The sequence below is a fragment of the Sturnira hondurensis genome, unplaced genomic scaffold (genome assembly GCF_014824575.4).
Source record: "Sturnira hondurensis isolate 20B ecotype Veracruz unplaced genomic scaffold, ASM1482457v3 Scaffold0011880, whole genome shotgun sequence".
NCBI classification, from domain to species: Eukaryota; Metazoa; Chordata; class Mammalia; order Chiroptera; family Phyllostomidae; genus Sturnira; species Sturnira hondurensis.
Window position 1 is genome coordinate 1,526,222 of NW_028084511.1, and position 27,621 is coordinate 1,553,842.

The following is a 27,621-nucleotide window of genomic DNA, read 5'->3' on the forward strand; positions in this document are numbered from 1 at the left end:
AGCACGTGCCAAGGTCTTGGGGTGGGAAGAAGCTGGTGCGTTTGAGAAACTGCAAGGAAATGTGTTAGGCAGTCCAGGCTGAGGCTGTAATCAACAGCTCTTACCTCGAAGTGGCTGGACGTGTTAAAATGTGTTTCTCATTTGCTTCCCAGTCTAATGTGGCTCAGGTAGCCCATCTCCACATGGTGACGCAGGGACCCAGTTTCTTCCCTCCTCTAACACTGCAGAAAACAAAGGAGTGGAAGTCTGTGCATGGATGTGGCATAGACTGTGACTTCTGCCCACCTGTGCTGGCCCAGTGCTCATTCCAGGGCCCAGCCCCATCAGCCTGCTGGGAGCTCAGGAAGAAAAAGGGGAAACAGAAGTTGTTGACTCTTGTCTGCTCCTGCCATATTGAGGGAACTAGGTCAGACACATCCTTGGCAGTCATGGTCAGGACCTAGGTCTGCAGAGGAGCAGATCTTCTTGGAGATCTTCTTGGAGCAGAAGATCCAACTTGAACTTGGCCACAGATCTAAGAAGGTATTAACATAAGGGCAGCTGCCAGCTGTGACCATGGTGGTCTCTTGCAGGAGGAAGGAGTCATCATGTCAGAACCCACTTTGGAGGTGGGTTCCCAGAACCCACTGGAATGGTCAGGTGCCTGACCATGGCATGGAGGTGTGTCCCCAGCATCAAGCCAGCCTCACAGCCTGGCCTCTGTCGCTCCAGCTCTTGCGTCCCTGGGAAGGGTGGGGAGGGTTCTCAGTTTTCAACAGACCAGCCAGGTTGCTCTCAATAGCTCTGGTTTCAGAGAATGTGATCCCCAGGGTGTATCTAGGTTCCAGTTTCTAGGGGGCCTGGGGAGCAGGGTGGCAGGGGCTGAGCTAGCTTGGTGAGTTTGGCTATCTAGTGAAGGGCTCTGGGCCAGTAGCAGGCCAGACATTGCCTGCAATTTGCTAACAGGCAACCCCTGAGCCTGGATCACAGCCCTCAGTTGCCCATGGACTTGGAGGCCTCTTTGTTCCGCCTTCTCGAGTACGTTTTGTGGCTCCTAGGTTTGCTCTGTAGGTTCTAGGATGCCCCCAGTTGGGTAAACACACTGAGTCCAGGACCCTGGAATCAAAATCTCTAAGCCGGGTGGTCCCGGAAACCTTCCTGCTGTTGGCAGGAGAGGGGCGAGCATTTGGGAGCTCAGGGTGGTTTCTCTAATGTGCCCTGGCTGAGAGAGGCAGTCCAGGCTTTGCAACAAGATAGCCTGAGTTTGAATCCTGGCTTTGCCTTACCAGCTGTGTGACCTTGATCGAGCTACCTTCTTGGAATCTCTTTTCTCATCTGTAAAGCAAGGGGCTGTAGTACCTGCTTGGCAAAGATGTGGTGAAAGGTAAATTAGATAAACTGAAGGCGGCCAGAAAATGATAATCTCCATTACAGTGTGGAAGAGGACCAAGATGAGCAGGTTACACGTTGCACAAACTCCTTCCTCCAACACCACACACACACACACACACACACCCTTTCTTGCAGCTGCAGCCAGGGGAACCCTATTAAAATGTGTGTAAGATCCCATCATTCCTCTGCTCCAAGTCCCCCAATGACCCCTTACCAAAAGTCAAAGTCAAAGCCTTCCCAAAGGCCACACACAGGCCCTCGGTTGTGCTGCACCCCCTCCACACTTCCTCTCTCTGCCACGCTCCCCTGCCTCTCCAGCACACTCGGCACGCCCCTGCCCCAGGGCCTCGGCGCTGCCACCCTCGCCCAGGAACACGTTTCCCCCAGCACCTGTCTGCATGGCTCGCTCCCTCTCTTCCTCCAGCCTTTGCCCAAATGCCATCCTGTCCCCGAGGACTACAGGCCACTCCATTCTCTCCAGAGCCCGCAGCCCTCCTCTGTCCTCCTGCTCCTTCGTAGCCTGGCCGTTGCCAGACACACCGGGAAGCGCCTTTTGTTGGTTATTTCCACTCACAGGAATTCGAGTCCCAGAAAGGCAAGGTGTTTTTTCTTTTGCGAGGGGGGGGCATCTATTAATATATTCACACTCATAGTCCTCTCCAGCCACTAAGCATCTGAGCAGGGACATAACGTTTTTTGGAAGAATACCTGAGGCCTGGTGTTCTGAGGGTACAGGTAAGAGCGCTGGGCCGTGGCAGGAAGGACGTTGTCACTTTCCTTTTTTGCCTAACGAGGGAGTCGGACCAGGTACCCGGGAGACCAGGAACTGTGGGGGCTGTGCCCCTCACTGGGTGAGTTCTTGCCTACCTCCATTTTTCTGGGACGAGGGTCCCTAGCTTCCTGCAGACATTGAACTGAGCCTGTGGTCTCTCCTGGGAGCTAAGCGCGCTCCCTGCTCTGACATTTCCTTGCTTTCTGAAGACCTGCGTTGCTAAAACATTCTGTGGCCTTATGCAAGTCTCAGCAGCCACTCTGGTCCTGTCCCTGGAGAGGGGAGTGGGAACCGGAGGGGGCCCTGGCAGGGTCAGCGTAGTGAGGGGGCGGGTCCCTGGGGACGTGGGAGGCAGGACAAAGGAGCCTTCTACATTACATGTGCTGTTTTCTTCCTTTTAGGTAAAAGAAATTGGATTTAAAGCAAGTGTGACCATGCTGGATACTGGGTACAGGGGCGTTTATCACAGAGAGCTTTGTACGTTTCTGTATGTCAGAGAAAAGGCCATTCAGAATACAGATCTGGAGGCGGGCAGGGCAGTTATAACTTATGAGCAGGAAGGGAAAGGCCGTTTCTGGGGACCGGGGGCGACCTGGACGGTAGCCACTTTTCCTGTGTGTGTTTGGGCAGAGGGGGTGTCTGGAGTCTGGCCTATTCCCAGAGCTGTCAGATCCCGCTCCCCCCACCCTGCGCCCCCTTCCCAGGCCTCAGTGTCCTGACTCCCCGAGGAGGAGCGAGGAGTGCAGAAAGGCTGAGAGGCCGCGTGCCAGGGATGGAGCTAATTCATCAGTGACGCCGCAGCCAGGACTGGGTACCCGCAGTGCCAGTGTGATTCATCCAATGACTGCCCGCTGCCAGCCTGCGTGGGCCCGGAACGCAGGCATGTTTTACCTGTACCCACCGAGAAGGGCCCGGAGGGAGGCAACGGTACAGCATCTACCATGAGCAAGACTCGGAGAAAGGAGAGGGCTGGTCCCCTGTGCCCTTGACCCCAGGAAGCTCTGCCAGGCTGGGCCCGGAGTTGCAGGAGCACGGTGGCTCCTGCAGGAGCATGTGGTGAGGGGGGGCTGGCTGGGCCGCCTCCTCCACAGCGAATGTTCCCTCGGGGAACTGCCTGCGGGGCAGCAGTGGGTGGGGTGGGGGAGGCGCTCCAGCTATCCATCATTCTGGCTTGGTTTTCCTCAGCTTTCTGCTCCCCGGGGTTTCACTTCTTCCAAGAAGTTCTCCCAAATGAGTAAAGGGGAGGGCATTGGACTGGGGCTCGGGTGAGGTCCGGAAGGAGGCAGAAGCCCCCCTCTGGCGGGGGCCCAGATCCTCCCCTACCCGGGTCTGGTACCTGGGCTCCCCTTACTCTCTGCCTGAGCCCTCGGTCTGCGGCTGAAGTCCCCCTGCCTCTCATCAGTCTCCAGCCCAAGACAGGCCTGCGGCTGGTTTCCTGCTGCCCCATGGCATCCCTTGCCTGGTTACAACGCTGTTGCTCCTTTCCCCCCCTGCATGTATACGGTGTATCTGAGCAAAGCAGCCAGGAGCCGGGGGGGGGGGGAAGTACCCACAGAATAGTTTCATTTGCCCGAAGTTCAAGAACAGGCAACGCTGATCTATGGGGACAGAGGTGGGCCAGGATCACGGCTGCCCCTGGGAGGTGGGAACTCACCAGAAGAGGTACGAAGGAATCCAAGCCACGGAAACACCGCCTGGGTGTCCACGCTTGTCAAAACTCAGCCCATGCACCTGCGAATCTATGCATTTCACTGCATGTAAAAGTGGCCTCCATTTTTTAAACGGTTAAAACATTTCATTGAACATCTACAATGTGCCTGCAGGGGACATGCCCTGTGGGGCTTCTGTGGCAGGGAATGACAGGAACTGTGGTTCTCTTCTTTGTTTTAAAGATTTTGTTTATTTTTAGAGAGAGCGGAAGGGAGGGAGAAAGAGAGCGAGAGAAATATTGATCCGTTGCCTCCTGTGCACCCCCCCCCCCCACTGGGTGGCCTGACCCACAACCCAGGCATGTGCTCTGACTGGGAATCAAACTGGTGACCCCTTGGTTCGCAGGCCGGAGCTCAATCCACTGAGCCACGCCAGCCAAGGCAGGGAGTGCAGTTCTTATCCTGACCTTTACCTTGCATTGGCCACTACTCTCTGCCCTTGGGCTCACCTCCCTCCCTGCCTGCAGTGGGGGTGGGAGTGGGGAGTGGTCAGAGGGCAGGGGGCTGCCCAGAGGTCTGTCAAGGGTAGGACAGAGGAGGCAAGTGCCTAATCCCTCTAGAGGAACTTCCCTCACCATCATACAGGATCAATAACGCCTTCCTTGTAGTTCTGGCAAGAGGCTCCGCTATGAGAAAATTCATTGCCAGAGGTGCGGTTATGACTGTTTCCACTTATTGGTGCGGGACCTGCTTACGAGCAGAGGCCAGAGAGTCCCACCGCTTGGCTTTACACCCAGCCACTCCCCAGCCAGCAGGCAGGGCGGCCTGGAGCAAGTCACTGAGTTCAAGTCAAACCTCTCAAGCCTCATTTCCTCCTCTTTAAAATTGGAGTGACCAGGGTACTCCCCATTACTCCAAAGCAGATTTGGATTATGTGCTCCAATACCTAAGTTGCAACTGTCTGCCCACCTCATAGGCACATCACAAGGATTCAGTGAAACGCTCTCTGTCCAGTGCTGGGCACTTGGCAGGCTCCCAATACATGGGAGCTAGTTTTTCTGCCAAGAGTTTTGGCACGATGGCTCTGAACGGGAGGGGGGAAGGCAGGGGCCCACGGCTGGGCGGTTGGTGGGAGGGTGCGCAACAGGAAGAGTCACAGAATTAAAGTGGTCGACGGTGGCACTCAAAGCCACTTGTGTGTCCCAGTCCTCTGTCTACCGCAGCCACACACAGACTTTGAGCATAGCTGGAGGGATGTGGCCGGTGCTAAGTGTGTGAGCGCATCCACGGGGAACCTGTTGCGCAGTGAGGGTGTCCGGGTGCGGAAGGGGGCGGACCCAGGCTCTGGGTTCCCGAAAGTCCTCCGATGTGACGCACCCTGTAAAGGGCCAGACTGTAACACAGTTCCGAGTTACTATCCTGAAGTGACTCTAGCGGGGAGACCAGTTGCATGCCGATGGCATACGTGGCCGGCAGTGACCGAAACCCTCAGTCCCCCCTCGGGAACCACCTGTCCAAAGTCTTGGGTCGCGCGCCGGCCTTCCCTCGTTCCTCGGTCGCTTCATGTCGGACTCGCCAATGTCGGTGCCTACGACCGCACACCAAACGTCTCACCGTGACAGGTGTGGTGGACAGCGTCTGATGTCGGTCTGTGTTGGTACAGCTCCAGGCTTGCGAGGTGCGGATCTTGGGTTTCCTTAGCAGGCGCTGACTGCCGGGTGGGTAGGAGAGGCTGGCGGGGGCCGGGCCGGGGCGCCAGTACCCTAGCGCGGCAAGTACCTTGGCTCCGCCCCGCTCCGCCCTCCCTCCACCTCATTGGCAGCCGCGTCGGGGGTTGCCAGGGCGACGGGTCGCTTAGCTGCGATTCAGCTCGAACTCCAGCCAGTCGGCTGGCGTAGGGAGCCGGGGAGACCAGAGGGTGAGAAGCTGAACGCCGCACGCGGCGGCGGGGCCCCGAGGCGGGCGCCTCCTCTCGGCCCCGCACGGCCCCCCTCCCGGCGCAGGGGCAGGCCGGGGCGGGGGGCCCCGGAGCCGAGGCGGCTGCGGCCCCGTCGGGGAGACCGGGGGAGGCCAGGACGGAGCGATGCTGGGCGGCGGCGGAAGCGGCCCCGGTCGGGGCCCGTGACCATGGGCATAGCCGAGTCCACGCTGGACGAGCTGCCGTCGGACGCCGAGGAGCAGCTGCGCCACGGCGAGCAGCAGCTGGAGCTGAGCGGGAAGCGGCTGCGTCGACTTCCCAGCGCGGTGTGCGCGCTGAGCCGCCTGGAGAAGCTGTACGTGAGCGGCACCGGTCTGCGCGAGCTGCCGGAGGAGATCGAGGAGCTGCGCGAGCTGCGCATCTTGGCGCTTGACTTCAACAAACTCGAGTGCCTGCCCGACGGCCTGTGTCGCCTGCCGCGCCTCACGCGCCTCTACCTGGGTGGCAACCGGCTGCTGGAGCTGCCCAACGACTTCGCGCAGCTGCAGAGCCTGCGCTGCCTCTGGATCGAGGGCAACTTCCTGCGGCGCTTCCCGCGGCCGCTGCTGCGCTTGGTGGCGCTGCAGTCGCTGCAGATGGGCGACAACCGGTTGCGCTCGCTGCCCGCGGAACTGCCGAGCATGACTGGCCTGCGCGGCCTCTGGCTCTACGGCAACCGCTTCGAGGTGTTCCCGCCCGCACTGCTGCGCATGGGCCGCCTGCACATCCTCGACATGGACCGCAACCGCCTGGGTGGTTTCCCCGACCTGCACCCGCTGCGCGCCCTGCGAGTCTTCTCCTACGACCACAACCCTGTTACTGGGCCCCCGCGCGTCGCCGACACAGTCTTTCTTGTAGGCGAGGGCGCCGTCGAACGTATGGCGGAGCGTGACGAGCCCATACCCCGGCGGCCACCCCGACGCCCAGCGCCGGCCTTTGAGGATGAGGAGGAAGAAGACCTGCTCATAGGAGGCGGTAGCTGCCGGGCGGTGGGGCCCCCGGAGGGCAGCCCCGGTGCCCTGGAAGCCTCCCCAGGACCGGGCACCTGAGCCTGTGCTCTGGATGATGAACTTTGGCCACTCTGGGAAGGGAAGGTCCTCGGGAGTGGTGGGCAGAAGAGGGGTCGCTTTGGGGGAGTTGACGGGACCAGACAGGCCTGGGGCCATCTTCAGACACTCCCAGGTAGTGAGAAGACTGCCCCCTGACCTGTTCCTGGGCAGTCGTCAGACCAGGAAGGGAGCCCCAGAGCTCCCTCCAGTCCCCCGTAGCTCTGCCTGCACCTGACAGCGACGCAGACAACACGATAGAGGTCCAGCTTCCTCCTGGAACCAGGGTAGCCGCCCCCTGCGGAATCATCACCTTGGCTGAGTCTGGATGCCCAGGGTGCCCACTCCCTCCTCCTGGAGTCTGAATCTCCTGGAGCCACCCTCTCTGGTGCAGGAGCCCTGCCTCTGCGTGGCCCACATGCCGGTGTGAGGCAGGGCTTCTTCTGGAGCAGGGCCTGGCCCAGGGGCAGGGGCTTGGAGGGGCCGGTGCCCAGGACAGAAGTGAGAAACCAGGACTAGGGCCCTAACACTGTAGCTGACCTTGCCTCCCCTCCGGGGCTTATTGTACATACCTCCCTCCCCAGCCGCCCTCCTCCTAAATTTGTATGGGGAAGGAGGGGGCGCTCAGGAGGCATGGTCTCCACCTCTGCCTTCCACTCAGTTCTCTCCCAGCTTGTGCCTGGAATCTTGCTGGGAAAAAGCTCTGCCTCCCTCCCCCCAGCCTGAGCCTTCCAGCTGTCAGTTTTGAAAAGAAGCCACTGTGCCTCCAGGCCTCCTGCACTGAGGAGAGTGGCTCTGCTCTGGGAAGCTGCCTAGCGCCTCTCCCACCGCCTGCACTCTCCATTCCCTTAAATGGGCACAGTCAGGGTGGCTGGCACAGTGTGGGGCATGGGACGCGCGCCGTGGGCCTCCACCCCAGTCACCAGGGACAGCCTCAAGTGGGTGAGGAGGGTGCCTCACTGTGCAGTTCCCAGGGCCCGATCTTTCCCATCCAAGCAATAATGGGAGGAGGGAGCCAGGGCCAGGGACACTCAGGGACACTGTCAGGGGCAGGGGCCCCCCATGGTAGTATTTTCTTTAGGAAGAAAAAAAACTGGTTGTAAACATAAATCACATTTCTTGGAGAAAGAATGTGTGTTCTCCCAATGCCTGTTTATTTATAAGCCCTGGGAGCACTGAGTCCCATTGCTGTGTGGACCCTGGGTGCTCTCTGGTACTGCCCTCTGTCCCTGTGCCCCAGCTCTGCGTTAGACTGGGCCAGCCAACTGTGGCTGAGCAGGCTTTGGCTACTCAAGGCCGGTCTCCGTCTGCCTCCCAGCCCCCCACAATCCCCCTCTTCCCTGGTCTTCTTCCAGCTTCTCAGTTTCCTGACTCTTAATATGTGTCCGAAGCTCCCTCAAGCTGGGCTGACCTTTCTCTCTTCCTTCACTGGTACTGATCCCCCATCCCTGCTCTGTGACTTTGTTCTTCCCTCCTTCCATCTCCCTTCCTCTGTTTTCCTCTGTCTCTCCCTTAGTCTCTTTTTATTCAGTTATGGTATTATTTTCTCTCCTCATTGTTCAGAAAAAAATATTAAAGATTTAAAGAAAAGAAAGAACTATAAAGCCTCAAGCTTAGAGCCCCATCTCCCATGAGATGCTGCTAGGCTGCTGTCACCATGGCAACAGGGCTGATGTCATACAAGGCCCAAAGGTCAGGCCTGGCCCAGCAGTTCTGCTGACCACTGGGCTGGGCCTAGATTAGGAGGAGGCTGGAGGTGGTCTGGAGCAGTCAGCCGGCAAGTGAGAGTGAAGGCTTTGAATGGGCATTGAGAGCTGGTGGCCGGGGGTGGGGGGGGTGGGGGGAGGAGTTGGGGGGGGCTGCTTCCTCCTCTGCCCCTCCCAGAGCTGCTCAGGTGCCCATGCTTACCCTGTTGTGGTTCCATAAGGGCCAGTGGGCCTTCTAGGCGTCTGGGAACTGACATCTCGGGTCACACAGGTTGGGTAGGAGTGGCAGATGACACGAATGTCCTGTGACCCCGTGACTCAGTCATGGCATGGGGGAAATACCTTTAGTCCTGGAGTCAGAAGGCCTGGGTTTCCGTTTTAGTTCTGTTGACTGAGTGACCTTGAGTAACGGCCAGCCTCCCGGGCCCTGCCCCACCCCCCAGCCTGGGGCTCAGTTTCTCCATCTGCACACAAAGAGTTGGGTTTATTTAGATCTGATGCTGCAGCTCAGGACCACATGCACCCTGGTGTTTGCCGACCTTCCCTTCACGCAAACCTTAGATGACCGGGAGAGAGAGGCAGTGGGGTGGGGGGAGGCTTGGTCGCCCTGGAGTAACTGTCGGCACTGGGAACCAAGCTGCCCTTCCTGTCCAGTCGGGTTCGCTGAAACTCTTTCCCCACTGCATTCACTGGAGAGCTCCGGGTTGGGGGCAAAGGCCCTGTGATATGTCCCCCTGGGGCATCCTGAGGCCTGGTCCCCAGCTTCACCACTCAATTGCTCTCCACCATCAGGAACTGGTTCCTCTTGGGAACCGAAAGGTTTTTGCTTAGAGTGGCTGCTGATGCCTGGCTAGGGAGTCCTGCGGAGGGTCTCTGTCTCCGCGAGGAAGTGGGGAAGAGCAGGGCAAGAAGGGGGTTGTTGCCAAAGACAGCTGGGCACCACAGCTCCCCTCGGGGATGAAAGGAGCACTGTAGTAGGGGTCTTAGTTCCCTCCGCCCCACACCTAACTGGCTGTGACTCACTCGGCGAGCAGGGAGGAAGCAGACGATTTTGAAGGACACTTGTAACAAGGCCGTGACTGCAGTGTCTGAGAGCTGTGTGGGGGCATGCAGTGGGGGGCAGTCGGTGCATGGGCCATGGGGGAGTTGGACAGGAGAGCCTCGGAGGAGCTGGCTTGTGCCGGACGTGCAGGGCAGAGGCCGAGGGAGTCAGCATCAGGGCAGGAACACAGGCCATGGAGCCCGGGAGGGCCCAGGCAGAGGCCGCAGCAGAGCAAGAAGCAGGCCCCGGGGAGGGAGTGACTTGCCCATAAATGGGTGTTGGGTTTCCTAACCCAGGGCCCGGTCCTCTGTCCTTGGCTGGCGGTCAGGTCTGGGTGTGGACTGAGTGGCAGCTGTTAGCAACCTGCTCGTCCCCCCTCCTGGAGCCTCCTGACAGCCAGACGGGCTGGCGGGCAAAGCAGCAGAGACGGGGACTGACACGTCCCCGTCAGGGTGGGATCCTTTCCTCCTTTATTACCTCATCTCCTTCTTCCTGCCCACCCTCGGGGGCTGTGGAAAGCAGGACAGGGTGCTTGGGACCTGGGGCCCCTGCCCAGAAGTCCTTCCCTGTCTCCGGTGCCACCACCTGGGCTTGCTCAGCCATCTGTCCCAAAGCTTCCTTAAGACACCTGGGCACTCTTGTTCGGAGGATGGACATTTATTAGCACAGCCGGGTGTGCACAGAACACGTATTCAGACAGGGGTCCCTGCCCTGGAGGCTCACAATCTAAACAAGACACAACACGTACACACAGGACACGAACACAGGGAGTGGGGCATCTTCAAGGGGCACAGACAGTCGGGGAGCCACGGCTGGGGCGTACAGCGTGCGCAGCGTTGGCCTGCCGGGGGTCGTTGTGGGGGAGAGGAGAGCACAGCGTGGCCCAGGGTGGCCTTCTGGAAAGCAGCGGCATCCAAGAGGGACTTCCGGAGGAAGAGAACGCCAGAGAGCCTTGGTCGCAGGTCCAGGAAGGGAGGGGCGAGTTTCAGCGTAGTCGCGGATGGAGAGGCCTAACCAAGTAAAGGCAGGGGAACGAGGCGCAAGGTCCAGGAGAAAGCCCCGGGCCGCCGGCGACAAGCCGTCCCCTCTGCTGGGCCGAGCTGTCCCTGTTCTCAGGCCCAGTTTTCCAGAGCCATTTATTTCCCCAAAGTCGGAACCGAGGTTCTGAAAAGGGTCACCCTCGAGACTACTTACCTGACCCTCGGGCTCCCTCCAATCTCTGGGGCCGAGATCAGAGGCCAAAAGAAATGGCCACCTTTGGACTGGACATTCACACTAGGTTCTCAGACATTGGTGGGGCGGGAAGGGGCGGGTGGGCAGCTTCAGGTGGGGGTACTTAGTGCTGCGGGAGGAGGCAGCTGCCGGCCAGGTGCTGGGGAGCACCTGTCCCCCTCTCACTCGGGAGTGGGGCAGGAGCCAGCAGATGGACACACGACATCAGAGGGCACTTGATCCCTCCGTGCCTGTGACCGAGGTAGCACCTTCCACTGAAGTGCCCTGAGAGCGGCCAGGCCTTGCTTCCCCTGGCGATGTGGGGGCGGGGGGCGGGGGGGGGGCGGGGCGAGGTGCCGGGATGGTCGTTATCTGACTGTGGTCTGAGATTAGAGGAAGGAAATGGCTTATCTGGGACCACAGTGGCTGGAGAAGGACACTGGGTCCAGTGCCCGCAGGCCATGGCCTCTTTTGAGTTGTGGAGACTTTTCTGATCCTAAAGGGTTAAACCCGGAAAGGGTACAGAGAAGCCCCGGGTGCAGCCAACAGAGCTGGAGCCCTCAGGGACCAAGAAAGAGCTGATGCTGATCCGAAACCACAGTGGCCCAGCCAGAGTTCAGGCAGTGCTGTGGGGGGTGGAGGGTACCCACCTTGGTTTTTCTGACCTTTCTTGGAGGGTGCCGAGGGTCCCCTGGGAACTGGGGGAGGGAATAAAGGGCTGGGTGAGCTACAGGGGCACCCCTCAGACCTCATGAGACACCACTCCTAACAAGCCTTGCTTCAGGCCTGATCTGGGGGGTGTGGCTGCCCTCTGCTTTCTGGCCAGCTGGTGGGTTATATTGTACATCTGAGGACAGGACTGGAAGGGCCTCACCACCAGTGAAGACAAATCTCCCAGGAGACAAGTCGAGGGGAGACTCGGCCCCAGGCTCCCCATCGCCCTCATCCCGCTTCCTCTTCCCCTGGGAGGTGAGGGAGGGCTGGGACCCACGGAGGAAACAGCCGAGGCCCTACTTTTCCACGATCCTTTATTAATCAGAACGGGCCTTGCACACACTGCAGGGTCCATTCCCACAAAAATATGATTTTGCAAAGAGGAAATCTTGCTGGCTTAGAGGGTGGTTGTGGTGGAAAATTTTTGTATGGTTCTTTCTTCCTTTTTTTCCCCTTCTTCAGTTTTTCATTTCTCTTTGCTGCCTTTTTTTTTTTTTTGGTGACAGTGGGTTTTTGTTTTTGTTTTGTTTTTTTTTTAGAAAACACTTGCGCTCAAGGACTCAGACACAACACAAACGACGGCCGCCAACCCCCACCCCTGGGGCCCCAGCTGGGCTGGGGGCTCTGGGGGACCCCTTGGCGCTTTTTTTTGTGGCTGTTTTCCTGGCGTCTGGCACCGGTGGGCAGGTGCGGGGTCCTGGGGCGGTGAAATTTGTACAGCAGTTCCCTGGGGAAATGGTCACAAGAAAGGGTACCTGGACAAGAGGACGACTAAGTCTAGGGCGCCCACAGAGACGAGAGGTGGCGCTCATGAAGGGGCCTGGGACACAGCGAGGAGACAGACGGGCCCAGGCCGGCCTTGGCTGTCCCTGGAGGCTCGGTCGGGGCGGGGCAAGTGGGCCCCGCTTTCAGGCTACAATAATAACACTTTGCTCACGGGTAGCACCTTCAGAGTTCTCCTGCCTTGACCCCCAGGTCAGGTGACAGCGGCCTCACAACCTCCCCTATGAGGTAGGTGAAGTATTATTACCATCATTTTACAGATGGGGAAACTGAGGCCCCGGGAGTGTGGGTGATTTGCCCAAGGTCCTGGGATCGCGGCAGGGCTCCCATGCCCTCCCTCACCCTCCAGTTCCCCCATTCCTGGTTCTCCTATAGCCTAGACCACCCCCGCCCTCGCCCCGTACCACCCGCCTCCTCCCATGCCTGCACACCCAACCCTTGGCCCACCACCTACAGCCCCTCGCCCAAGTCCCGGCTGTGCATCTGGGGCCTGGGGAACCCCAGGCCGCTTTCACCAAGGTGCCTGGGTGGGGTCAGACAGGAAACAGACTCGACTGCAGAGACGCTCTCTGCATATGATTGGCCAGGAGTCCCGTGGTGGGGCTCGGAAAAAGGGCTGCAGTGGCCCCGCCCACTCTTTGCCCCTGCTCTGCGGCAGTAGAGGGGGCCTGGGACGGGGCTTGCCCGCCTCCCACGGAGAGGAGGGGCACAGGATCCCCTCCACCTCTTGAGGCAGCACCCTCTCTTCGCTTCCCGGGACTCCGGAGTCTCTACCCTCCTGTTTCCGCCGCAGGGGGCTGGTCGTGACCCAGCCCGCCGGATAAGGAATGGCGCATTGGGACAGACCCTCATTTTAAGCAAAGCTACAATAGAGAAAAATGCTGATTTACAATGCTGTGGGTGACTATCTGCTGTACATTAGCACTTTTCACTCTACGAAAGGATTCACCTACTTTGTATGATACTCCTCCAGATCCGAGGGGAAGGGGCGGGGCAGGAGTGTGATTCAACGTCAGAAAATTTCGATATGGGCAAAAATGTGACCCATCTACTGCAGAATGCTCAGCTCAAGGGGAAGCCTACTGAAGGAGAATGGTTCTCAAATGCCCATGCTTTGGCCATGCTCTCCTTTCCTGGGCGGGGCGGGGTGGGGCGGGGGCAGTCAGCCCCATCTAGGGTAGAACAGTGGTCAGAGGCTGCGGTCACCGACGGCGGTGTCCGGGCGCCACCTGGCGGTGTGTGCTGGGAATGTCAGGTCCTGGCTTGCGGACCTCTGGATTCGAAGCTGTCCCCAGCTGTCTTGTATCAATACCCGGACCCGCATGGGGATGAACCGGTTTAAGCAGGGATCATCATGAAATCTGCTGTCTCCAGGGGGAAGCCAGCTCTAGTCTCTGCAGCAGCTGAGGCAGAGAAGCCACAACTTCTGTGTGCGGGGCAACCTCAGAACTCACAAAATCCTGGAATTCTCCCTGCTTCCTTGACCTGAACTGAGAGGGGCAGAAGGAGCTACTTGACGGGGAGCAGTGGGGAAGGTGCAGAGACACGCCTGCAGAAGGCTGGCTGGTGCAGGACCAGAGACTGGGGGTGAAAGGGGGGTCTGTGAGTGTGGAGAATGGAGGGGTGGAAGAATGTGGGGGGGGGGGCTCTGCAGACAGAACCAGTGAAAAGGGGAAGGAAGCCGGGAATCATGTAGAACATTGCTGGTGGGGCTAGGGTGTGAGGTCAGGTACGAAGAAGGGTGTTTCTGGATAAGGGTGTTAGGGAAGAACTAGTGGGGGCTTGGGACCCCAAGGAGGAAGGGAGCAGGTGGGTCCTGGTGGAACGTGATACACACAGTAGGTGCCTAAAAGGTGTGAAACCATGTTCACTAGATGAAATCACTTGGGAAGGAGCTCTGAGCAGAGAGCGGCCCTGCGGGGTGCAGGAGACAGGAGGGGAAAAAGCAGGAGGTGGTCCTGTTCTCAGCCCAGCTCAAGTTTGACCCTCTTCCCCACCCCACCCTCCCCCATCCCCACCACTGGCCCCTCACCTGCCCCCTGTCCTCTGCCTCCTCTCCTGTCCCCTGGCCCAGTGCACTGTCCTCTCCGGTCCTCCAGCCCTGCCTCACTTCATGACACCCTGCCCTCTCCTCATAGTCTTCAGCACTGCTGGCCCCAGGGGGACAGGGAGCGAGCCCCCCCACCCCACACGAACATGCACACGCACACGCACACACACGTGGTGGACACAACACGAGCACACAGGGCCGCAGCTCCAGGACCCCAGAGGGGGCTGTATACTATCCTTGGCATTCAGGGCCCAGCCGGCACCTGAAACTGCCTGGGTCGGGCCTCTCCTGGCCAGGCCGGGCCAAACGCCTCAGCCTCCCCTCTGCTGGGCCCAGGCCGAAGGCTGGGGAGGGGGCAGCCTCTGTCCACTCCAGGCACTGCCTTAAAGAAAACGGGGGACTGTGTCCACCTGGCGGGCCTCTGGAGGGATCTGCCTGTCTGCCTATCTGGCTCTCACGACCTCCCCCACTTCTTTAGTATCAGCAAGTTGGGAAGGAAAGGGGCAAAGCAGAAAAATGGCTCCCAGAGCCCCTCCCCCAGAGCTGGCTGGCGGGGGATGGGGCTGGTACTTCCTAGAAATGGGGCCCAAATGCTTTCTGGGTCCCCTCCCTGGCCAAGCCTCAGGGTCCTCCCCTCACCCACGGCAGGGGGACCAGGCCGGGCGTTGTGCATAAAGTGGTGAGGGCGTGATGGGGACCCGGTCCCTCGGCCCCCTGGGCCTCCTCTGGCCCACTCAAGCCTTCAGCTGGTGCCACTGGGCCACAGGCTGCCGGGGACGGGCAATCATGTCCTTCCAGTGTTTCACCTCCCCAGGCCCACTCTTCCAGGACAGGTAGATCTGGGGAGAGAGGGACGGGGGCGGCATTAGTGGCTCACTCTGGGGCATTGTTCCCTGTCCCCACGAGGGGCTGACACTCCATCTCCACAGCTCCTCGAGGACCCCCTCAGATGTGATCTGGGGGGTGCCAAGGGGCTTCCTCAGGCAGGGACACCTATGTCACAGAGCCCCCCCACCCCCCGCCTTCCCCTGCTAGCCTGACCTACTCTTTTTTGAAGGCCTGGGCAGGCATGGCCCTTCCCAGTTAGCCTTCCGACCTGTTTCCCAGTGGGCAGGGGGTAGGGGCGTTGAAGGTGGGAGTGGGGGCAGTCGGCCTCCATACTCTCCCCTCCCCTGAGTGTTGGGCACTCTCTTTCCTTAATACGATCACGCCCGCCCGCTGGGCCCTTACTGCACACCAGGAGCGGAGCCAGGGGCTTTCCACACAGAGGTCATCAGGTCCTGACCTGGGAGGCAGGTCTATTATCTCCATTTTACAGATGGAGAAACTAAGGTGCAGAGAGTTAAGAGTTGTACTATAGTCACAGAATCTATAAGTGGTGCTGAGGGATTTAAACCCAGGTCTGCAGCTCGACACTGCCAGCTCGATCCTGCCGGCCTCTGTGTTACGACGGGGTTCGTAGCCTCGGGGGCTGCACGCATGATCCCCAGCTTGCGTGGGCGGCCGGCTGCGGGGCTCTCTGAGCTATACCCGGGCCAGAGCCAGAAGGAGCTCACCTCCGCCTTACTTCAGCCCACAGACAGCAGGGCTGCTTCAGTGGGAGCTGTAACTCGTACCTACGGAACTCCCTACTCCGAAAGGCTAAGCTACAGAAAAGCCTAGAAGTAGATAATAGTTACTTGGCCCACGGCCCTCAGCCTGGGCTGGTCAAGGAGGGGCCGAGCAGGCCCCAGCCCCGCTCAGAACACACAGTCCTGCCGGGATTTGGGTGACCTGCTCCCGGGGAACTGTCTCACCTGTGACCACAGGTCAACCAGCCATGTGCCCTGGGCCTCGCTAGATGACAGGCAGGGCCAGCCCCCCTCTGTGAGGCAGCTCCTTCCCTCACCTCCAGGACCTGCGTTCTCCATTCCCATCTGGCAGAGGGATGCCTCCACCTCGGGCCCCGCCTCCCTGTGGGGGTTCTCCCTGTTCCCCTCACACGGGGCTGGCCCTGGCTCACCTGCTGCGTGCCCTCGCCTGCTCCTGGCATCTCCCCTTCCTCTCTGCCCGCCCTGGCCACTCACTGGCTTCCTGCACTTTTCCAGGTCAGACCTGCACGTCTGAGTGAACACATGTGCCCTTCAATGTGGAGGTTTCAGAAATAACTCCTATTATAATAGTAGCCAAGATGCATGTTCCGAGGACTGTGTTGCGCGTCTCGCCTGTGTTATTGAGGCTCCCAGCGCTCTGTGGGCCTGGGGCTGTCTCGCTCATGTTAAGGGGGGAAATGAGGCTCAGGGAGGTTACGGCCATCCGTAGTCAGAGCTGTGACCTGGACCCCGCAGTCTCACTCCCAAACCCCCACTTCTAACACTAACCCATGAAGAAACACAGGATGTCCCAGAGTAGAAACATGGACGGCTGTATGTCACAGAAGCACACCCTGGAAAAACACAAGGCCAGGCGTGGATGTGCTGGCTAATACACGAATAGGAGAGGTTGCTTTTTACATGGAGAACATCCACAGATCTCAGGCCACTCTTACGCCATGAAGTGCTGTAGGGTGGTATCAGCAGCTCCATTTCACAAATGAAAGGGCTGAAGTTCAGAGAGGCAAGTGACTTGCCCAAAGTCACACAGCCACTTAGCAGCAGATGAGGTGGGAATCAAAGCCAGATGTTTGGAGTCTGATCGCAGCTCCCCACACGGCCCCACACCGCTCACCCCTGCAGACAGGACTCCGGGGACGCTGCCCTGAGGTCCTTACCCTGAAGGTCTTTTTGGGATCCTGGGCCATTCCTCCTCCATTCCCCTGCCCCTGCCTTTCCAGCTGTCTGTTTTAGCTGGTGATCCACAGTCCAACACAGGGAGATCCTGTCCAATTCCCTCACTTTCAGAGTCCAGAGAGGGGAAGGGGCTGACCCTATCTCTCCCACTGTCCGGCCCTGTGCCCGCCTGCTACCCCTCCTGCTTCCCGTAAGCACAGACCTTCGCCGGGCGCCAGCTGGTCCGCCTCCCCACCTGCCTCGCCCCTACCTTGCCAATGACATCGTTGCGGCTGAGCTTGTCCTTATCCATGACAGTGATGATGATGGTCGTCTCCCTCAGCTTCTCCGTGGGGATGTCAAAGGCAAAGGACTCGTTGAAGATGGGGTTCAAGTTCCTCTTCATCGTCACTGTCTTCTTCTTCTCTACCCGCTTGTCCTTGTACATCAGCCACACCTTCACGTAGGGGTCTGGGAACCAGGAGGGCAAGGGTCAGTGGAGCAGTGGGCAGCTTCCCAGGAGGCCCTCCTCCCGCCAGGGGTGGCAGCTGGGGCCAGAGGGGCTACGTGCTTTCTGCAGAGGGCCAGGAAAGCCCCAAGTGAGGAGGGGCTCAGGGGATTAGGGAGGGAGGAGTGGAAGGGACCTTAGCCGTCACTACTTCCTCCTGTGAATACGAAGGAGGAAACGGAGCCCCAGAGAGGCCAGATCTCGCCCGAGGTCACAGACCAGCAGTGTCAGAGCTGGGGCTGGAAGCCAGGTCTCCCTACCGCAGTGTCCCCTTCTTCAAGACTGTGGGACAGACAGAGCCTAAGAGGACGCCGACCCACAGACGGCTCTGAAGGGCTCTAGGGGAGAGGAGTTGAGACTGGAGGGGGGTAGGCGTGGGAGACGGGGTAATGGGAACAGTGTGGACCTTGCTATTCCCACCCAGTGTGACAGCTGTGTCCCCAGAACCTGCCCAGCCCACCCGCCCTCTGCCTCAAGAAGCCCCAGAACCTGATGTGCCCCCGATGTCCATGGCTTTGAGGTTCCGGGCTTTGATGATGTTCACGATGATGGAGTTGGCAGAGGGGTTGTAGCAGAGTGACAAGAGCAGCTCCCCCCGGCTCCCCTGGGAGGCCAAGGGGCGGGGTGAGGCCGGGCCACGCCCCCAGCTCTCTCCACAAAGGAGGGCCTGCCCCATGGTCCCAGGCCCCCTCCACCCTGACCTGGGTGCTTGCACCCCCTCTGTCTGCCACCTCAGTCCGGCTTGGTCTTCCCTCCTCTGGCAGGTCTGCGCTCGGCCCCCTAACCCATCCCCCAAACAGAGCCCTGGGTTCTTCCCGCACCTCAGGTGGGTCCCCCGAGTGCCAGGCCCCAGCGCTGAGTGCTGGTGGGAATTCAGCCCTAGAGAAGCCACCCACCTGCACCCCTGCACAGCACTTCTGACCTTCCCGAGACCGAGGGGCGACTTGGCCAGGGTCCGTCAGCCCTGTCTGTTAGCCACCCCCCACCCCCCGCCAGGGGCCCGCAGCTGGGGCCTTACACTCCCATCGCTACATGGCTTCAGATCCTTCCAGAAGGTCTGCATCTGGGTCAGGTCCACCTTGTTGAGGGGGATGGACACCTCCCCAATGGGGTCGTTGCGGCTGAAGCGGTCATAGTCCAGGACCTGGAGGTAGAGGACCCTCTGCACCACCTTCTCGTAGGGGAAACCTGAGGGACAGACAGCGCAGGTGACCAGTGGGACAGGGGGCCCTCTGGGGCCTGGGCAGGGTGGGGCTCCTGGGCAGGGAGGCTGGTGAGGAGTGGGCTGGTTCTGTCCCTTCGGGTTGCCACCCACCCAGCACAGCGGCCCACACCTGCATTCAAGCCTTCCCAAAGCCTTAGCAAGAAGTGTCACTGCCTCATCTGTTTCTCGTGACAAATCTCTGCAGTGGATGGTCACCTGTCCCTTTTACAGGTAGGGAGACTGAGGTTCGGATGGCTTGCATCACCGAAGTCCCACAGATACCACAGAGCAGATACCATCCATTCACTTGCTCATTCATCGCGCATCCGCCTCTGGGACTGGGCTGTGGTCCCCTTGCTCTCTGGGCAGCCCTGCCACTGCCAAGTGTCCTGAGGCAAGTCTGGGCAAGTGGCCCTGCCTGAGGTGAGCAGGGCTGCCAGACAGGAAGCCCAGAGGACCCAGCAGAGGGAACCGGCAAAGGCACGAACGTCCAAGTGGACGCATGACCCCAGGCTCCGCACTTCCCTTCTCATCCCCCCAATGTATCAGCCTGTCCTTCCAACCCTCCCCACTGGATCCCACAGCTGTCCCCTTCACCACCATCCCCTCCCTCCTCCAAGCCACCGGCACTGCTGGCCTAGGCAGTCACAAGAGTCTCCAAACCGCCCTCCCCTCTTGCTCGCTTTCTCCTCCTGTCCATTCTCAACAGAGCGGCCAGAGTAGCTTTTAAAAATAGAAATCACATCATAACACTCCTGCCTAAAGCCTCTCAGTGGCTCCCAGTGCACTTAGAATAAAAGCCATGCACTGAGTCCGCTTCCTCAACGTAGCCCGCTGCGCTGGCCCACTCGTCTTGCAACCACTGTCCCCTCAGTGACTGGGCTCCGGCCACCCGGCCCCCTTCACGGCCTCTCCTACTAGGCAGCCTGGCTGGCCCCCACCACGCTCTGTCTCCGCCTGCTTTCCTGGCGTCCCAGATGGGGTCAAGCCCCCCTGTGCTGCGCCCCGGTGCTTCCCTTTTGCAGCTAAGATCACAGGCTGTGATGGAGATGTATCTGTTTCCTTGAGCCTGACTCTCTCAGGCTCTCACTAGGGCTAGGATTTCCAGGAAGGCATCTCGGTCCTCAACCACCGGATCCCAGCATCTAACACTGTTTCTGGCACGTAGTAGGCACTCGATAAATATTTGTTAAGTGAATCGATAACTGAACAAGTAAGTGCTGGTGAGATGACCCGATGGAGCCGGGGGAGCTGCAGCTGGAGGGAGAGCCAGGGAGGGAGCTTGGAAGAGTTGGACCAGGTCCTAGGAAGCCAGGGGATGGACGGTCTGAAGCTGCTGCTGGAGCTGTTGGACCCTGGGGGGAGGGGCCGCCCGGGAGGTGCAGGGCGCACAGACCAGCCTGGAGGCCTGAGGGGATCACATCCTGAAGCAGGGAGTGAGCAGGAAAGAGAGAGGGCACAACACCTCAGCCCAACTGATGGAGAGGATGAGCTCTGGGGGACTCTAGTGCCTTTAGCTAAAGACTCTAGAAGCACAGAGAAGCCTCTGACAGGAGCAGGTGCACCAGAAGATGAAATCCTATGCTCCTTGGACTTCTGGCCTCATATTGAGGGGGACTATATCAGCTTGGAGTACTCGGCTTGGAGTACTCCAGGGACCTTGCCCAGGTGACCTTTGGCATCTATCCAGGTGACATGCATGACAAGTGTTCTGACAATGTTGGAGGTTCCAAGAGGCCCTTGCACCTGAGTTAGCTCTCTTCAACGCCAGGGGAGGCAGGCTCCTATTTGGCAAACTCCTATTCATCTATCGCAACCCATCCCGAATGGCCCTTCTGGGAAATGTTCTTCAGCACCACCGAGGGGAGCTCATACTGGGTTCCCGCAGCACCTGTCATGCAGCGCATGGCCTAATTATTTGCACATGTCCACGTCTCTGTCCTCCCTCTGACCAGCAATGCCTTGAGGGCCCCGGTTCTGTTCTGCTCTCCCCGTACCCAGGAAAGTGCCTGGTTCAGAGTTGATGCTAGATGAAGGTTTATGGGAGGGAACAGTGGATTGGGGCTGTGCCCATGAGCCTGGCCCCACTAATTGGCTCCATACATCTCTGGACGGCTGAGCCTCTTGCTGGTTGTACCACCTCTAAACTGACCCCCACACTCCCCTGGGGGAGGAAAAGGGTCCAGAAACACAGGAGCACCCACTAGCTCACCCTCAGTGGGAGAGCTGGCCGCCACCTTGCAGAAGGGGTGGGGTGCCAGGTCACTGGGACACCAGGTGGAAGAGAGTCCCCGGGGCGCATACTGAAGGTTCTGGAGAGCCAGGGCACTGGGATTCATTCTCACTGGTGGAACAGGGCTGCTGGGTGTTGTCCCCATGCATCTGGGGGGCACTGTTGTAAGCACAGAGAGGCTCGGGAACTTGCTCCAGGTCACACAGCTAGTAAGCAGCGGAGCTGGAGTTCAAACTCGGGAAGCCTGGGCCACGCCCTGTGCTCTTCACCACTACACTGTGGTCACGCCAGACGCTCCCCTGCAGATCCCGTGGGTGCCCTCCTCCTTCCTGCCCTCCTGAGACAAGTCCTGTGTTTGAGCTGAAGCCCCGGGGGCGGCCCAGCTTTGCTCCTGAGCCTCTGGCTATGAAGCCAGCTCCACCCAGGGCTCTGGCCTAGTCCCACGTCGGCACAGCGTGCAGCAGGTTAACTGGGCAGGACACGTGCTGCAAGGGCCTTGTGTGTGTGTCTGCACCTGTGCATTTTTGCTTGTGGTCACGTGTGTCGTGTGTACAGGGACGTAGTTGGGTGGAGGCGATGGTGGGAGGGAAGACAGGCCCTGGGTAGGCGGGAGCAGTACCAGTCTCACCTTCAAAGAGGAAGGTCTCGTTCCAGTGGGGGTTCAGGTTCTTCCTCTTCACCTTGGTCTCCAGCTTGTGCTTCTTGTCTGGCAGCAGGTAGATCTTGACAAAGGGGTCACTGGTGCCGCTGAAGTCCTTGGCTGGCAGCTCCTGGGCCTTCATGATCTTCACAGTGAGCGTGGACTCCTGGAAGTTGTAGCCGACGCTGAACTGGATCCGGCCCAGGTTCTCTCGGCTGCAGCCCTCGTGGGCCTCGTCCTCCTCGGAGCCTGGGGAGAGCTGGGGGTGGGGCAGAGGTCAGCAGCATTGGGAGGGTTCTGCTTCCCCCAAGCCCCCCCCCCCCAACCCAGCACACTTAGGAGGCCTCTCTGTGCCCCAGGCCAGTCCAGCTGCTGAGAGCTGCACTCTCCCCAGTCACCATGGGGGGCTGGTGGGGCCCGTCCCACATTCACACCCAGGTGAGGATGCCCAGACAGAGGGCAAGTGCCTTGGAAAGGGTCCCACAGGGAGGGAGGGCAGAGCCAGCCCCTGTCCCCTGAACCCCAGGGCAGTACACACCTCACTCCCCAGCCTCCCTGGCTGCCCCCGGTCGGCTGCCCTCTTTGCTCTGACACAGGCTGCCCTTGCTTCCCCTGGTCACCACTAAGCTGGCTCGCCCTGGGCTCCCTCCCCTGGCTTCCCACCCTCCCACAGCTCTGTGGGGCGTTTTTGTGTGTTTTGTGAAATACACTAACACGGAAAGCTGGGCCACCAAACAGATGAGGGAGATTGTTCACATCTCAAAAGAATGGACGGTGTTATTTCTTTGTGACTCTGGAAAGCGACTCTGGAGTTCTGAGGAAGGTGTGATTTACCAAACAAGAGAGGCGCATTTTCAGAAGTGACGCCTGCTTGTGTAAGGCAGGGGCATTGCAAACACAGATTCCCAGGCCCGAGGCTCTGGGAGCCTGATGTGGCGGAGTTTGGGGCCCTGGGGGATGGACAGTAGAGTTGTTTAAAAGAGGCCTCTGAGTGCGGCACAGCTTGCTGAGGACCACACCCGATCCAGTCCCCGCCCCCCAGGGGCGTCACCTGGGCTGACCCAGTCACTGACAGATTCAAGGATGGGGGTGGGAGTGCACAGCTGTCTCATTCCCAGGTTGACACTGAGACAGGAAGCAGCTGGGGGCGGGTCTCCCATCCAAGTCTTCTCAGCTGTCACTGCTTATTGGGAATATCTGGGTAGGCTTTAGAATACTGCCCACTCCTGGCCACCTGGGTCCCACCCTATGGCCCTTCTTTCCTCCTGGAGAGGTGGCCCCAAGCTCTGAAATACTAAATAATACAGGTGACAAGAATACATATAGTGCGCACCTGCCACCGCAAAAGACTCTTACATCACCTTCTTACTGATCCCTGACAGCGGCAAGCAGTAATCACCGCTCTTGCTGAGGAAACTGGCTCAGAGAGGTTGCGTCACATGCCCAAGACTGCACAGCAATGTGAACCCTCTCTGGCTTGAAAGCCCACCCTTTCCACCAAAGCAGGTCCACATCCCAGGGTGATGTTGGGTCTCCCCGCCAAGCCAGTGGGGATGCACCTGCCCCAGGTGAGAAGCATCCAATCATACAAATAACAGGCTCTGCCACGTGCCTGGCCCTGCCCTGCCCTGGGCGTCTGGCCCTCACACTCCCTGCAGTGTCCAAGGAGGCAGGTGTGACCATATTCCATTTGGTTTGGGGCACAGAGAGTTGCCTGGGACTAAGTGGTGTGGGAAGCTCAGACCCAGGTCAGGGCTGGCCACCACTAGCGCCCTTCCTCCCAGCTCTCCTCACTATCACTCTCCTTTCCCGCCTGGAGCTGGGGAGGGGCTGAGTTGCCCCCCATGCCCCTCTTCCTCACAGTGGAAGAGGGTCCCTCCAGTCCCTGCCCACTGCCCCCCCCACCCCACCGGCCTAACCAGGCATCCCCACAAGCTCCACCCCAGGGGCCCGAGAGAGTGGCTTCCCTATGCAGACCCAGTCCCTGTACCTGCGCCTTCCCTCTCCAGGCCCCTGTGAATTCGGTTTCTGCATCTGCAGAAAGGGACTGAGAGGCCTAGCTTGCGGGGTTCCTGGGAGAGTTAAACGGGGTCCGGCCCCTCCCAGGGTGCTGCTCTGCAGTCTGGGCCCAGCCACTGCTGCCCTGGGGCCTACAAAGACCTCTTGTCCCTTCCCGTTCCTCCCAAAGTTGGGGTGGAGCCCCTGGTGACTGGAGTCCAGGTGGCCCCAGCCCTACGTGAGGGCTCTCTGGTCACTTGGCTCCCAAACAAGAAGGCCTGGGAGTGGGGGTGGGCTGGGCCAAGTGGGCTTCTCCGTGGAAGCCTGCCGTGAGTTCCTGCTGGCTTTGCGCCCTGAAGCCCTAATTAACCAGCTGGGGCAGCTCCAAGAGCTGTTTCCAAGGCAACGGGGCTGGCCACCCCCACCCCACCCCGGGGGAGGAGCCATCTGAGCCCCTGCTCAGGTGGGAGCATCTGGGCAGGGCTGACTCGGGTCCAGGTGGGGGTGTGGCCCAGCCTCCCCTCTGACCCCTCCTCTGGCCAGCTGTGGGTGCCCCACTCCTTTTCCTGACCCCGGCTTCCCACAGGCGGGGGGCGGGGGATCGGATGGAGGTCTACTTCTGTCCTGCTTGGCTGCTGCTAATGACCTGCCTGTGGCTGGGCAACAGTGCCTGGCTGGCCTCCTCTGAGGGTCTGCTGGGCCTGTGAGGGGGCTCGAGGCCTGCACTTCCTCCCTCTGCCCGGGCTGGCTGCCCCTCCCCGGGAGCCACAAGGGGCAGGCAAGCTGGCTGGGGAAGGGCTGTCCCTTCTGGGAACCTGGCTACCGGGGAGCTGTGTAGCCAGTTCAGAGAATGTGCAGAAAGACCGGATGGCCTGTGGTGACGGCCTGTGCAGAGGGGGCAATGGTTGAGCCATCTGCAGGGGTAAAGGACAGATAAGACGGTTGGGGAGAGCCAGGCCTACGGGGGCCTGCAGGGTGGGGCAAAGGGAAAATCTGTTGCTACCCCCTGCACCCAAGGGAGACATGGATCCTGAGACCCGCCTCAGGTCTGAGGCCAGGGAGGCTGCATTTTAACAAGATCCCTGGGCTGGGCTAGAAAGCATGGGCGGGCGGGGGGTGGGTGGATGGCTAGACCAGCTGGAACCCTAAATGGCAAAGGGTGGGGCCTAGGGGTTCTGGGAGGCCTCAGGGAGGGTGGGGGCTGCGGTACCAAGACAGTGGGCAGGGGAACTCTGAACTGAATGGTGTCTGCACTGGCAAGGGCCTGAGAGCCCACCCAGCCCCTTCTTTCTCTGTGTGGGAGGGAGGCCAGAGGGGAGCCCAGTCCAGGGAGGGAAGTGACTTGTCCCAGGTTATGTCCAGTAGGAACACAACTGGCACTGGGTTCCCACCCTTACAGCCTCCCCAAGCCTCCCTGGGGCTTCTGAGCTGCAAAGCCTGGACCGGCTCCTGCCAGGTCTTTGGAAAACATAGGTGGGGCAAATGGCTGTGACTTGTTGGTGCTGCCACCAGGGGGCGCAATGTGAAAGCCCCCACCATCTGCCTCCGTGAAGAATGTCCCAGAACCACAGGGCTGGGATCCTGGTGGGTGAGGTGTGGACAGAAAAACTGCAGGGCCCACAGTTCCTGCTCTCCTGATTTTGCTGGCCTGCAGCCGGCCCCCAGCAATGGGGGATGGGAGGGTCTCTGGGACGGGGGCATGAGGCCTGGTCCACAGGGGGCTCTGCCTCAGATCTCTGCCTGACGGGGTGCCCCTGCGAGAAAGGAGGCACCTTCTGTCCCCGGTCCTCTGCCCACTAGCCCTTCCTTCTAGGACCATAAAACCACCTCCCATGAGAAGGTTTTCTTAGGCCCCTGTTCAACCCGGAAAGACACCGGAGGAGGGCAGTGTTCTATTCTCACTTGGCAAGCGAGGAAACTGAGGCAGGAGAGCCCGTTCTGGTGAAAGAGCTGGTCATCATGCTGGTGCCCCTACCTGAGTGGGTGGCCCCAGTTTCCGTGCACGTGCCCCCCCCCCGGGCCCCTTCACCCAGCTCCTGTGTGGGCCCCTGGCCCCTGGCCCTCCTCACCATGAGCATCTCGCTGGTGAGGGAGTTGACGAGGTCCGAGACAGAGGAACGGGGCTCGGTCCGACGGTCAGACTCGTCGTGAGGCGTCTGGCTGGGCACCGGGGCCGTGTTCACTGCCTTCCCTCCTGCAGGCAACCTGGGGGTGGGGTGGGGTCCGGGTGAGCGAGACTGGAGGTGGGCAGGGCTGGCTGGGCACCACGGCCTGGGTGGTGGCAGGACCTTCTCGGAGACCTGAGCAGTTGCCACCTGCTGCGGTTCAGTAGGAACTGTTCTTTTGTCCACAGGGAGGCCCGGCTCCCATCCCCCCACCTGTTCCAGTGTGATCTGCCTTGGCTGCCCCTGTGGATGCTGTTTTGGGGGTCCTCCCACTCCACCTACTCCCCAGGAAACCCTCACCCCTCACTCACAGCTTGCCTGGTGGTGTCTGAGCATGCCTCCCTCCTGAGAGGCCCCCCGCATCCCTGCTCACCCCAGCCTGGGAGGGGAGGCTGCGGGGCAGTGTGTCCAGGTGGCCTGTCTGCATCATTACCCTCCACAAACACACCCAGAGTGCCTATCTCCCGGATGCCCCGCCTGTGTTTGTTCAGGCTCGGCCAGCACACAGGTGCCCTTCAGGCACAGGACTGACCAGGTGAGGTCAGGACCAGTGTCCACACAGCTCTGTCCCGCAGAACGTTCTGTGGTGACAGCAGTGATTTATTACCTGTGCTGTCCACAGGTGGCCACTGAGCATTTGCAATGTGGCCAGTGCGACTGAGAACTGAATTTTTCATTTTGATTGACTGAAACTCATTAGATTTAAATAGCCACCTGTTGAGTAGGGTAAGCCATCACCCTTGGCTCTCCAGTCCCCACCCTCACCCCACTCTGAGGCCTGCGCACTTGAGAAGGCTCTGCCCCAGGGTCGGAGAAAGATGGGGTACTACGCAGAAACCCCGGATCTGACCATTCCACGAGAGGCCCTGCTGCACCCAACTCCACACTGTTTCCAGGGAGCCAGCCTCTCTGGCCCAGCCAGCAGCCAGGCGATGAGCCCAGGCTCCATCCTACTGGGCTCAGGAAGTGGGACCAAAAGCCTATCCAGGGACCAGCTTGGAACATCCCATGAGGAGGAGGGGTGGGGCAGGCAGCGCGGAGGAGACCAGGACACTGGTAGCGTGGGGCTCGGGACAGGCTACAACAGAACAGCTTGGAGAGTACCAGAGCCAGACGTGGAGACCACACAGGCTGGACACAAGCCATGGCCCTTGGTATGGACCAGCCGCCAGCACACAATTGGCCAAGACAGACACAGACGAACATGCATGGAGTATGCCAGGTCCTGGAAGGGAGACACCAGAATGCACAGAATATGCCAGGTCCTGGAAGGGAGACACCAGGACCCAACAGCAGGGTGCGTGTGCGCACAAACACACTCACACAAGCGCACATCAGCCCAACGGACACGCAGGGGACAGGGAGAGAATGGCACAGGCGACAGGCAGGTCGACCAGAGCAGCGGGGCGAGATACACCAGGGGTGCACACACATTGCGCCCAAGGGGAAACCCGTTGCGGGGGGAGGCCCGAGCATGCCAAGTGTGCTGGTGAGTGGGGACAGACCGAAACAGAAGAGCAGGGAGCCGTCTCAGGGACACACACCCTGACAACCAGGCGCCGTGAGAACTGGGCCTTGCCTGGACAACACGGAAACACTCCCGCCCAACTCGGGGATGCTCAGGTGCCCCTCCCGGAGGCGCGGCCACAGCAGAGTACGCACGCACACAGACACACCTGGGAGGACACACACACGCACACATGGGTGCACACACAGACACACACAGACACACACTCGGGCACGTGCTCACGCAGGCAGGCACGGGGAGGAAGAGGAGACTGAAATAGCTGGAGAGGTAAAGTCAGGTTAAAAATAGAGGGTAGA

At 59.9% G+C, this 27,621-nt stretch overlaps 2 protein-coding genes across 12 annotated transcripts in view; one reads left to right on the forward strand and one right to left on the reverse strand.

Moving 5' to 3' along the window:
• Window positions 1–5,664: 5,664 nt before the first annotated feature.
• On the forward strand, window positions 5,665–7,871 carry LRRC10B (leucine rich repeat containing 10B). The gene has a single exon (XM_037060538.1). The coding sequence runs from the start codon at window positions 5,920–5,922 to the stop codon at window positions 6,796–6,798; it is 879 nt and encodes a 292-aa protein (XP_036916433.1). The 5' UTR covers window positions 5,665–5,919; the 3' UTR covers window positions 6,799–7,871.
• A 6,428-nt stretch (window positions 7,872–14,299) lies between these two features.
• SYT7 (synaptotagmin 7) overlaps window positions 14,300–27,621 on the reverse strand; it is a 56,925-nt gene continuing 43,603 nt past the window's right edge. For all 11 annotated transcript variants that reach the window (XM_037060551.1, XM_037060548.1, XM_037060546.1 and 8 more), the window contains 6 exons: window positions 25,702–25,837; window positions 21,623–21,893; window positions 18,576–18,745; window positions 18,047–18,161; window positions 17,321–17,520; window positions 14,300–15,141 (listed from right to left, as the gene is read on the reverse strand). In XM_037060551.1, coding sequence (XP_036916446.1) covers window positions 15,037–15,141; window positions 17,321–17,520; window positions 18,047–18,161; window positions 18,576–18,745; window positions 21,623–21,893; window positions 25,702–25,837 — 997 coding nt within the window. In that variant the 3' untranslated portion in view covers window positions 14,300–15,036. The remainder of the gene's footprint in view (window positions 15,142–17,320; window positions 17,521–18,046; window positions 18,162–18,575; window positions 18,746–21,622; window positions 21,894–25,701; window positions 25,838–27,621) is intronic.